This window comes from Lepidochelys kempii, chromosome 3 (genome assembly GCF_965140285.1).
Source record: "Lepidochelys kempii isolate rLepKem1 chromosome 3, rLepKem1.hap1, whole genome shotgun sequence".
Classification (NCBI taxonomy): domain Eukaryota; kingdom Metazoa; phylum Chordata; order Testudines; family Cheloniidae; genus Lepidochelys; species Lepidochelys kempii.
Genome location: NC_136382.1, coordinates 146,026,836 through 146,040,073, shown reverse-complemented (window position 1 = coordinate 146,040,073; position 13,238 = coordinate 146,026,836). Strand labels below are relative to the sequence as shown.

General features: G+C 38.9%; 1 protein-coding gene across 6 annotated transcripts in view; it reads right to left on the bottom strand.

The window, feature by feature from the left end:
* Positions 1-13,238, bottom strand: part of CRIM1 (cysteine rich transmembrane BMP regulator 1) — a 300,395-nt gene continuing 287,157 nt past the window's right edge. For all 6 annotated transcript variants that reach the window (XM_073338355.1, XM_073338356.1, XM_073338359.1 and 3 more), the window contains 2 exons: positions 11,098-11,285; positions 1-2,790 (listed from right to left, as the gene is read on the bottom strand). In XM_073338355.1, coding sequence (XP_073194456.1) covers positions 2,614-2,790; positions 11,098-11,285 — 365 coding nt within the window. In that variant the 3' untranslated portion in view covers positions 1-2,613. The remainder of the gene's footprint in view (positions 2,791-11,097; positions 11,286-13,238) is intronic.

Below are 13,238 nucleotides of genomic sequence, written 5' to 3'. Positions count from 1 at the left end.
TGAACTGCAGTGCACTCCGAGTGCCACATATGCGTCTATTTTATTTTTCAGAAAATTATATCTGCATTTCTCTTACAAGAGCACAACAGGAACCAAAGTAAAAGAGTGTAATGGATACAGCACATAGGATAAATCATATCTTTAAAATAATAATAATAAAATAATAATAAAAAACATTTTACACCATGTCCTATATCCTGCTAATATTTTCAGAATATGGCCTTGATTGTAAAACAAAAGCAAGCTTTTACAATTTCTGGATAAAGACTGCTTACTCTTATGCAAGGAATGGATGATTTGTCTTGACAGAATATTTGTAATAACTGGACAGAAACATCTCTGTTTCAATATATTGAGTACAAAATGCTGGGAGGACTACATTTTTTCTTACTTGTTTTTGGAAACTGAAGTAATATATAAATAGAAAAAATGATGACCCTTAATGATACACCTATTTTTTTCTTTGATGCAAACAGCTAGAACACCTTTCTGATATTCTAAAACAAAAAATTGTTAATCTTCAGATTAATAAATTAGGTCATTATAATAATAAATTAGGTTTTTTTTTCAGTTTTAAAGTTCAGCAACCTCTGACCAAGTATTTACAACAATACTTGAGAGTTCCTTTACAAAAAAATACATTTTCTTTTCACATTAAGCATACTGGGTATCTGTGTCTTTTATGACAAGCATTTGTAAAAGAAAAAAAGGCAATGCACAAATGGGTAATTAGTATAAAAGTGCCAAGACCTGTCTGGAAAGTTAACTTTGTATTACACAGTCAGAGTTATCAATGAGGCAAGCTACAACAAACTTCCAGCTTAATGTGGACAATATTCCAGTAGTTGTTTCAAACAATTGTTTGAATTAAAAAAAATCCAGGAGCTGATGGTGTTATTCTACGGAGCTGATTAGTGCTGCATGTATATTGCCATCAGTGTCTCTAGCTGATGCATTCATTAAAAGCCTTTTTAAGGCTAAGCAGGAAAAGAAAATAAGAAACACCCTGAAATGTAGCAAGTAGCAAGAGCAACGCTTACTGCTATAATCGTGCACATACCATACACACATATACGCAAACACAAGAGTGTACACACGCATACACACACACATACGTGCGCGCACGCACACACACACACGCTAAACACTTTCAAATCAAATAAAACTGTAGGTAGAATGAGATGCTCCTCTTGTCTTTCCTAAACTCACAAGCAATTAAGCACTGCTGTGGAATGCCTGTTTTATCTGTTTCTGCTCTGGGTAAAATCTATCAGATAAAAATACATTCAACAAGAAAAAAATAGAAAATTATATATATATACTGTATATATACAGATAGATACTATATATATACTGTATATATACATATACAAATATAGTGTGTTTGTGTGTATGCACACACACATTATATATATATGCACATATATACACACAGACATACAAATACTTTGTTGTTTTTAGCATAATTATATTTACATAAATATTCCTATAATGCTAACATTTAAAGAAGCATGATCTCCTTTTTCTGAGCTTCAAAAAAGGTGCTTGAATAATATACAATTAAAATTAAGTAGCTTCCTAGCATGGAAGTAGTTTCTAATCTGCATAACCAGTAAATAAAAACAACAGGAAAAACCTTAAAACAGTCTCTTTTTTACTCTTTCATTTAAGCAAGAGCTTTGTCCAACAAAAATATTTTTTTCCTACTCCTCCACTGAAACTGTATGAACCACCAGAGAATAATACAAAACAACAAAAACACAACAAACAAAAGCCCCTGGAACTGCATGGTGTTCTTGACTTTCCCTTCCTTCAATACTGCCGTCAAAAGATCCAGTGCTCATATCAGGAATTATTTAGGCCTCAGTCATTTGCTAACTCTGCCAAAATCTGGCCAATCAGCTTAGCAGAAAACAAAATTTAAACAAAAAGCAGCACAAGGTATAATTTTATACATCCTTAATAAACCCACCCTTTATATTCTGCTATAACCTTTTCCTTGCTATATCATTAACTACTGCAGCTTCTTGTCATATAGAAAAATATATGCAGCTACACCACACCTGTGACATGACAGGTTCTGTTCTAGGAATATACTTTTGTAGCAACAGCTGGGGAAAAAATCAGACCTCTTTGTTTTCTGTTTCCATGTGGGGTTAGGCTTTGCTGCAACAAATGCAGTTTCAGAGCAACAAGAAAAGCCACCATCCTGATGCTTGGCAATATTCTTTATTTGTTTTCTCCCCGAGCCAAGCTTGACCAGCTTTTCTTCTTTGAAGCTTTCTCTCATTTCACCACCCAACCCCAAATTCACCCACCCAAACAATCTCTATAGCTATGTTACAAGCAAATACATCTTAACAAGTTTTAAAACTTTGGTTCTAAGAAAACTCTTGGTCAGTTATCACAAGGAAAAGTGGGAATGCTTGTTCTGGCACATTGCAGGAGTCAGAGCCCATCCCAGTAAGGTCTTAGAGCTGTACATGAAGTCACAAATCCAATACAATCCACTAAGCAAGTGCACAATTCTAGTTTTATTTTAATAGCAGACTTATTAGTCTCTCGCTCTCCTTCTTTCTCTCTCTCTCAAATCCTTGGCAAAGGTGCAATTCTTCAAACTGTTTGATAGAAATTATCTGCCTGTAGGTTGTTCTGTTTTTGCATGCTGTAGAATCCACTGTATCTTGAATCTGGGTCAGCAATTCTTAGCATTCTCTGAGAACTGTCCACCTGGACCATGGTACCTTTCTTGCAGTCCACGTATACCAGCTGATTGTTTAAGCAAGAAGGCTGTTGGAAAAGAAAAAAAACCCATAAAAATCCAGTTGATACCTCACTGTTGTCTTCTCTCCACAATAGGTATGGGAAACATTTGTGACACACAGGTCACACAAACAAAATCATACTAAACTATTTATTTTTCTTTGTTACAAAGGTCCAACTTTTGCAGTCCTTGCTAAGTCAAGACTCCCATGGACTGAGTAAGGACTGCGATATTTGATCCACAGGTATATAATTGTGTAGAACCAGAAGCTGGCAAATGAATCCTTTTCATCTGGAAAGATTTGGTGACAACTCTGCTACCTTTACTATATATATTTTAAAGCATTTTACATTCTACATTTAATGAAAACTTTATTTATAATTTCAGGCTGGATTGTGCCTGTTAGATAAAATACAGCTTACAAATTGCTATGGAGCTATGACTCTTGGGGGAGCACTGGTATTCTGCTTCCTAGAATTCTCTGATAGGCAAAGGCAGCACATCTGCTATTCTATTACAACTCTTTACAAAGCCCAGTCTTCCTCCTACACGTCTCTTGCTCTGTGGGCCAGAGAGGGCTACCTGCCTTCTTTGGGATGCCAGGCAGGGCCGTCCGTAGGCAGATGCAGAATACGCAGCTGCGTAGGGCACCACGAAATTTGGGGCACCAAATTGCCCTAAATTTCATGGTGCCCTACGCAGGTGCATGCTTCGTATGCGGTAGCCAGCCCCATCCCCCAGCTGGCCCCCTTATGGGAGGCACCCACAGCAAGGGGCTGGGACATTCCTAGGGGCTGTGGGGCCCGGGACAACTCCCTCAGCCCCTGCCCCACCTCTTCCCACCCCCATTTTCCACATCTTCTCCCAAGCTCCCTCCCCCAGCGACAGACGCGCCTGGAGGATTAGCAGGGGGGCCTGGCGCTGGCAGCAGGGGGAGGGGAAGCAGAACAACCCAGCCCCAGCCCGCTCCACTCTGTTGGCTCCCCGCTGTGTCGGTCCACCTCCCACCGCCAGTGAGTGCAGGGATTGGGGGGGAGGGAGGGGTGGACTCCTTTCCCCAAGCCCCCTCCCCCCGAGCGACACAGCTGGGGCAGGGGGAGCGGAGTGGGCTGGGTCATTCTGCTTCCTGCTGCTGGCGCCAGGCCCCCCACTAATCCCCGGGCCACTCTGGGCCTGTGGAGCCCCCCAAAGCAGCTCCCCACAGCTCCTGCCTCCGCGGCCCCACAAGCCTTGAGTGCAGAGCAGACCCTCCGTGCGGGGTGGGGGAAGCAGGTGCTCAGGCTGCATAGGGCACCATAATTGGTAGGGACAGGGCTGATGTTAGGCACTGCCAATGGATTAAGGATGGCACAGACTCTGTGCTCACTTGAAATTTGCAAAACTATACACTAATTTTGGGTTCCTCAGTGATCGGGTGCCTAATTTGAGACAGTTAGTACTTGATTCTTCAAAGGTGCGGAGAACCCACAGTTTCAATGACTTCATCTGGATTTGAGAGAGACAAGGTGGGTGAGACAAGGTAATATCTTTTATTGGATCAACTTCTGTTGGTAAGAGAGATCAGCTTTTGAGCCACACAGAGTTCTTCTTCAGGTCTGGAAGAGGAATTCCCAGCTTCTCAGCAAAATTCAAGGTGGAACAGATTGTTTAGCATAAGTAGTTAGCACTTACTGTAAGGACCCATTCAAGGCAGAGTGGTCCATTTACGCCTCTGTAGTCATAGTGGAAAAAGAGGGGGTTAGTGGTTTACAGATTGTTGTAATAAGCCATGTATCCAGTGTTTCTGTTCCTTCCATGATTTTTGGTATCTAGCAGAGTACACTACACTATAACTGCACTGCATTCATCTGGATTTGTTAGTGCTCAGCACTCCTGAAAGTTAAGCCACGTTCATCTCAAGTTGGGCATCCAAAAATACGGAACATACAATCAGCGAGTGCCTCTGAAAAATTTAAAATGACTTGTCCAATACCATATAGTAAGTCTGTGACCAAGCCAGGGATAGAATTAATCTCTCCTGGGTCCCCTCCAATGCCTTAATCATAAGACCACCCTTTCTGTACCTGAGAAGTTCCTCCTCTCATTTATTATACAACTTTTAGCTTCTGCACTGAATGAATCAGGGGTCCTACAGACAAGTGCCTCGTTCATTACACATCCTGCCTCACTGTTTAACCTGTGCATTGAATGAGGCAGGAGTTCTGTGGGAAAAATAATATATAATCATGTAATTAGACAAACATAATGCACATGTGCAAGGGGGATAGAGTTAAGGGTGCACAGTCTCTCTCTCTGAGGATCCAAATCATAAAGGGATTTATTGATCAAAGATTTGTCTTCAGTAATCCGGGCCTACTCATATCAAATCATCTTTTCTTTTCCAGATGTACCTCAAATAGTCCTTAAATTATTTTTAAAAATCTTTCCTAATTTCTGCCCTGTTCCTGCAAAAGGATCTGCTTGAACTGACACTTTTATGTCTGTGCTGAGTCCCATTAACTTTAGCACGACTCAGTGTTGGTCTGAAGGTCCAGTCCACAGATCATTTTGTAGGATCAGTACCATAAACATTCCACTTCTCTATAAAGCCTCTTTTTACAACCTTTATTTTCTATATTGGAATGACAGTAAACTCACTCTTGTCCTATCACACTTCGTATTGTACTTCTTTGGCATTAAAAAGTCTTAAAAATAATGGCTCACCTACCTGATTCCCTACTCTTATATTATACAGGAGGCTGTAACTCATCACTACCTGGTGCTTTGTCTTTAATAAGATAAAATGCTTGGTGGATAAATGAAATGTAGTGGTCATAGTGCTTCTTGGCTTTAGTAAGGTCTTTGATACAGTTCCGCATGACTTTCTCATAAATTAGATAAGAGAATCCTGGATTAGATGAAACTACTTAACTCATGATGTGTGGTAGAGTGAAGTGTAAGTACACAATAAACGTTTGCCAAGTCAGATAAATGTTGAAGAGACGCTACAACATTTCCCAGATCTGAAAGCTATTTACAGTGGGTCTAATACTCTTAACCACACATAATTGCTGTTACTCATGAAAAATATTAGAAAAAGATGTTTACTAGTGATGATATAAGAAACGATTGCATTTGAATCTGTGCTTAGACCACTACCAAATAAGTCTACAAATAGGTTGTCACAGAAAATCAATTTGATATTTTAATGTATAAAGACAGATTTATATTATTTGGCACTGATTTATACTAGTAATACCATGTCATTAACCTCCCTGTCAAGATAGATAGTTGCCTCTTCTTTCAATATGTAGGAATAAAATTGTTGGTAAGATTAATTTGTACAGTTCCCATTTCATGTATTAAAGAGCAAAAACATTCCCAAATATTTAGATCTTTGGGGTTTTGGAATGACTTCACATAATTTGCCTTATATTAATCAATTTTGTTTTTCAAATTTGAGGTAATATAAGCCTTTTTGGTTACAGTTAAATATGTCCAATTATTCTTTTGGATCATTACAGTTAGCATCAGGGCTTCTGTTCTTGTGGTGTGAACTGTATCCTAATATTAAGCAGTAATGTTTTATTTTTTGAAGTTACTCTACTATAGATTTCAGAGTAACAGCCGTGTTAGTCTGTATTCGCAAAAAGAAAAGGAGTACTTGTGGCACCTTAATGGCCCAACTTGATTATCATGCACATTGTGTAAAGAGTTGTCACTTTGGATGGGCTATCACCAGCAGGAGAGTGAATTTGTGTGGGGGGGTGGACGGTGAGAAAACCTGGATTTGTGCTGGAAATGGCCCAACCTGATGATCACTTTAGATAAGTTATTACCAGCAGGACAGTGGGCTGGGAGGAGGTATTGTTTCATATTCTCTGTGTATATATAAAGTCTGCTGCAGTTTCCACGGAATGCATCCAATGAAGTGAGCTGTAGCTCACGAAAGCTCATGCTCAAATAAATTGGTTAGTCTCTAAGGTGCCACAAGTACTCCTTTTCTTTCTACTATAGATTTGTTTGCTTTGGATATAAAGTAAAATGTCATCACTTGTGTAGGATGAAATCTTATGGCTGACATTTCCTTCTGTTTTTGTTTTCTCTCGTACAAGCTGCCAGTAGTTCAAATGAGAGGCTTGTGGTTTCTAGCTGAAAACATTCCATGTTTGGGGAAAAACCCATCATGTTTATTGGATTTTGCAGTGATTCAGGGCTATGTGGCTGAAGTGACTAATGCATTAATGGCGAGACTTCAAAAAGAATAACAGATCAAAGGCTTGTGTCAGTCTCAGCGATCTGGTTTGTTACTATTATAAAGGGCTTCCTAATTGAGTTATCTCTAAGTATGATTTCTAATGTAGTTATACTGTGAGAATTATTCATTTGCTTTTCTTAAGAATGAGAAGCCACATGCTCAATGTGTCCATGAAGCTAGGAAAATCCTGTCCCACAACAGAATTGTAATGGGCACTGACCTATTGGAATACTAATGACCCAAAGAGACCTGGCTGCTCCAAACTGTCTATAAAGAAAGTTATTATAAGGAATAGGAGAAATTTCAAGCACACAAATGACTGTAACCTTTCTAGACCAGAGACCTTATTTTCATTCTTGTATTATTTGCATTATATATAGAAACAATATAAATAAATTAAGAAATGATAATTAAGAATGATTATATAAGAGGAGAAAAGTGGATGGCAAACAATAGTGGGATTTAAGCACTGTTCTTGATACACTCCCTAAAGAACACACAGAGGAGTAAGGGTGGCAGGAAGGCTAATGAATATGTACAGTTGGACCCTGAGACATTTCCCAGTTGTTAAAACTTACTAGGAAGTATTCCCCACCCAGCAGACAGAGGTACAAAAGAATCAGGGGTATCTGGAGGAAGTAACTGTCAAACAAAAAAAGAAAAGGTGAAGTATTAAATAAAATTTGACTGTTTGCATATTCACAAGTCTTCAAAGAGAACTAGCCTATAACTGTGAGGAAAAACTGCACGCATCTAAGTCAATGTGTTACACTATGTTGGTGCTAGAGATTGAAACAAAGATGCTTCTGAAACAAGACTGGATAAGGTAATAGATTTTCCTAAATTTAGTTGCAATACCAAAAACAAGGTTTCTGGTAAATTTCAACTACTTAGCAAATCTAGGGCCTGATCCAGCAAACCCTTATTCACTTGTTCATACAAATAAACCTAGATATAGCCCTTTCAACTTAAATGCCAGATTCTGGGACTTATGCTATACTGAGTAGCCCCTTACTTCAAGAGTCATCCCACTCAAGTCACTAGGACCACTTGCAGAGTAAGGTTCTACTCATTGTGAGGAAAGGGTCAGAATACGTCCCTAAACAACTTTGATTTTTCTTCTGTCAAAACAATCCAAAAAGTAACATTTTACAACATTTAGGGGACATCTCATGTGATATGACAGCAGAAAATTAGTAAAGATCTGCTATTGTCCCACTTATCTGCTTTTATGGTAAATTAAGAGAAGGTATAGTGCAGCTGTTCCTACCCAAATTTCTCTGTGGGGGCAAACCAATCCTTTTTTACAGGGATTTGGGCACTGGTTGTATGTTCTCTTCCTTAATCTGTTGCTACTTCCGGCTGTGTGGTATGTACTCTTCCGCTAGGTGGTGCTACACTGTGTTTATACAAACTGCTTTGTAGCATGACTGTAAGAGAGGAGGAACATGCAGGTGCTGAGAGGGACACAGTGGTGGGACTACTGAGGAGCAAGAGGAGGGCCTGGTGGGAGTAACAAGAACAAACAACAAAAAGTAACAAGAAAAATTACTAGAAAAGAAAAAAAGTGTAAAAAGCACAGCAAGACGGAATACGTGAGATGTGACAAGCAGGTTGAGGGCATGGTGTGATAGGTCCTAGACACCCCAGGGACCAATCCATGGGAGGAGTTGGTCCCAGACAAAAAAGGTTGGGAATTACTGGGCCCAGCAACATGTGTCTTCTCAAATATCAATTTATACGAATGATAAACTAAATAGAAATGGATAATTAGTTCCTGTAATGACTATGGTAAATGTGAATGATGAAGACTGACAAAAAAGGTACTTTCAGGGATTGTTCTGACTGTGATTTCAATCAGCGAGTAAAAGTCTGTTCCTCTTACCTGGGTGCTGGTGAGATAACAAGCAGAAGTACTATTCAGGCTTTTATTATTATGGAAGCACTGGACGTAGTTCCACAATTTTGTACTTAAAGCAGAGACTCAATCACTTGTATAGGAAGAACACAGCGTAACCTCTCCAAAATTATAGACTTATTTTTTGGGCAGAAAATGAATTTTCTGAGAATTTACAAATAAATCCATTTATGAATTAAAATTAATTTTTAAAAGGGCCACTTAAGAAATTTAGCACCTTTTAAAATCTGAAATGATCTTAATGGAATAACGCAGACTCTTCAAACTTGTGATATAATGAAAAGTCTCTGAAAGTTTGTGCATTGGCTAAATTTGATGTTTTAAACAGTTTAGTGGCCATTTTTTGGCATTATCCTTCTCAACTGAAAGTTGATTCTTCAGCAGTGATTGAAGAATAATATTCTTCTGCAGAAAGTTTCACCAGGAATTGCCCCTTTTCAAAATGTCTGTCATCTACTATTGTTCTCAATGGGAGTGAGAAAACAGGCTGTCCTCAGTCAAGATGATGTTTTTGGTTTTGCTCCCAGTGAGAACGATGAGAGAGTTTTCAGAGTAGCAGCCGTGTTAGTCTGTATTCGCAAAAAGAAAAGGAGTACTTGTGGCACGTTAGAGACTAACCAATTTATTTGAGCATAAGCTTTCGTGAGAGAGTGTGGCCATTTCGGAAGAAGGGGCTGTGATGCTGATAGACCAGTTTAGATTAGAGCAGTAGGCCAGTTCACTTTTGTATGAATATCAAAGAAGTATTAGTATGCATTCAGACTAATTCACTCATATGCTACTAGATATAAAAAGAGATGCTAATGTTAGTGTATTCACTTATCTGTAACCAATTGTCTGTTATTAAATTATATTTGCATTGCATATACCCCTGTAATTACGTTTACATTATGTATACCTTGGTAATTAAATAACCCTACATCAAAGGTGTAGTAAGAATGTACTTGATATATAAACTTCATGGAACCTAATGAAGGATTGTTATTTGCTATTACATTGCCTTTTATATTGTGTAGATCTCTGAGACTAAATTAATCAAATATGAATGGAATCTTGGAAATGTTCATTTCAAAGCAAGAGATGGTGGAGGAGTAAAGACACTTTTCACATTGCTTTGTGTGTGGAAAAGCTATAAATATGATTCAAAAAAGGATCTAGCATCTCTGAACTATTTGAACATTCATAGGGAAGCATTCCAGATGCAAGACAGATCTCCAAAGTTATTTTGGGTAACCCTGAGAGATTTATGGAAAACTAGCAGATTACAACATCTCTGCTATCATTTTGGATTTACAAACTTAGACTCACCTGTTAATGTATTTTACCTGCTTTAACCTCTCAATAACTCACTTCTTTTTCTTAGCTAATAAACCTTTAGTTAGTTTATGAGAACAATTGGCTGCCAGAGTTCTCTTTGGTGTGAGACAGAGTATCCATTGACTGGGGTAAGTGAGTGACCCTTTGGGGTTGGCAGTAATTTGATGTGGTCTGATTTTTGGTTTTAATAACCTTTTATCACTACGTTCAGTTTGCCTGTGTGGCAAGACAGGCTGGAGGGTCTCTGGGGACTGTCTGTGATACATGGTAATACCGGTATAGTGATCCAGGAGTGCACATTTGTTATTGGCTTCATGAATCATAGAATACCAGGGTTGGAAGGGACCCCAGAAGGTCATCTAGTCCAACCCCCTGCTCAAAGCAGGACCAATTCCCAGTTAAATCATCCCAGCCAGGGCTTTGTCAAGCCTGACCTTAAAAACCTCTAAGGAAGGAGATTCTACCACCTCCCTAGGTAACGCATTCCAGTGTTTCACCACCCTCTTAGTGAAAAAGTTTTTCCTAATATCCAATCTAAACCTCCCCCACTGCAACTTGAAATCTAATTATAGACTATACCACTAGTTTGGGGTGTCTGCCTGTGTTTTCTGACAGTCTCACTTGAGATTGGCTTGGTTTTACCTCCCGAAAATACAGTAGTATATGGAGTAGGTAACTGGTGATATTAATTTGACATTGCATAACTGTTCTGAATTAGTGCAATCGGTTTGAGACATGGAAAAAAATAATTTAAATGAGTTGACATTAAGTGGACTCAACTGTATCCTACAATACATTTCAGGAGACTCCCCTACTTTCCAGAAAAGCAGAAATCTAGATATAGAAGTTTTAACACTATACCTTTGTTGGGGCTCTGTAGCAGGACACTGGTATCCACTGCTTTTTCTGATTGACAAGCAGAAGGGCTATTATAAGAACCAGGGCTGTCATGATGGGAACTGTCACCCAGGCAACAGAGTTGAGAGATGTATCTTCACTGGAGTGCAGTCCAATGCCTTCTCTGAAATCTCCCTGAAGATGACTCATGTCTGAAAGAGTGAACATTTGTTAGTAGTAAAAAAAAAATGTAAGTGCTCCTTTTCTGTCTTGACCATAAACAAGAATAGAATTATGGAAGTACCAGAATCAGTACCGTGGCCTTGTATTTATTTTTTTTGGTTAACCGTATCCTGAATTTTTACCCTGTTGATACTTAGGGAGAGGGTCACACTTGTGTGTGTTCTCATTTGTTATTAGCCACAGTTTTTGAGGCTGGAATAATGATTTCTGCATATTTTCAAGTAACTATTCCATATGAAAAAAGAAAAGGAGTACTAGTGGCACCTTAGAGACTAACCAATTTATTTGAGCATGAGCTTTCGTGAGCTACAGCTCACTTGTAGCTCACGAAAGCTCATGCTCAAATAAATTGGTTAGTCTCTAAGGTGCCACAAGTACTCCTTTTCTTTTTGCGAATACAGACTAACACGGCTGTTACTCTGAAACCTATTCCATATGTAGTGGATTTTTAATCTTTTGGTGGTCCTATTAATACTATGTCGTTCTACCAGGTGTTATTATAAAGCTATCATTTTTCTATGATCACGTTTATTTGTAGTAGCTCTTTCAGTGTCTTGATTTCTCCTTTCAATGTGGTGGATGTTCTCCAAAAGCTGATTATTTTCTCTGCTTCTCCTACATGAGATTCCAGCTTAATTACCTATTTTTTATCGTATTGTAAAACTACCTCACAGTAGTGCTGCAAGTATAAACACATTAAAGATTGCGAGGTGCTCTGGTTTTACAGTAATATGGAACATACATGTACATAAGACACTGATATGTATTTCTTCTAATATTGTATCTTCTTTCATTTCCTTTTTATATCTTTGAGGACCTGAGTTACAGTAATGCCAGCACTTGTTCCTTGCATCACTTCAGTATCTTCAGACACTGCATCTATGTCTTTTGTGGCCATTTTCCTCCAATTTTCCTACTGTACTTTTAAGGCAAAAAATTAATTTATGCTGTTTTTTCCTTAAATGATTTTTGCTCCTTGACATCCCTTTCCTCTGGGTTGATTAAAATCTTGGTACCTTCACAGACTCTGGGATGTTTATTTAGCAGGATTTTTACTGAAGCAGCCTTGAGGCTCACCTCAGGTGCATTCTTTCAAATCTGGGCACATACTGGAAAAAATGGTTACTTTTCTTACAGTAACTGTGATTCTTCAAGATGGTCTGTGCATGTGGATTCCACTCATGACATGCTGGTGCCCCTGTGCAGGAGATCAGACATTTTTTCTCTAGCAGTGTCCTGTAGGGGGTCGCACATGCATATTCCTCATGCTCTCGTGCTCCTCCTCCCAAGAACAGAACGACCCCAAATACCAACCCATTTTTTATTGCTCTGAGTGTTGTTAATAAATTTTCAATTTGCAGGGATGGAGGGTAGGTTGTGGGATCCACATATACAGACCATCTAGAAGAACCACAGTTACTATAAAGGCGAGTAACCATTGTTTCTTCTTCTTCTTCAAGATCCTGTACATGTGGATCCCACTAATGGTGTCTAGCAAGCAGTTCAACACCTTGGGGTGGGAGCGAGGAATTTACTGGAACAAAGACTGTAGAACTGCTCTTCCAATCCGAGTGTCCACTCTTGATGATGCCTGTAATGAGTAGTGTCTAGTAAGCATATGAACTGAAGACCATGTAGCTGCTGTACATATTTCTATGAGAGGGAACATGTCATTCATGAAGTCAGTGCTCTCGCAGAATGAGCTGAAATGTTTGAAGGAGGATTCAGTTTATTAGTCTCATAAGCTGCTCTCATAGAGCTCACACAATCCAGTTAGACTCTGGAAGATGCAGATTTGCCCTTAGCTCTGCCACTATATTCTATAAACAATCTAAGAACTGACCTAAAAAGTCTCATTCTGTTCAAGGAGTATAAAAGGGCTCTTTTAACATCTAAGGTATTAAGCTTTATTTCTGCTGAAA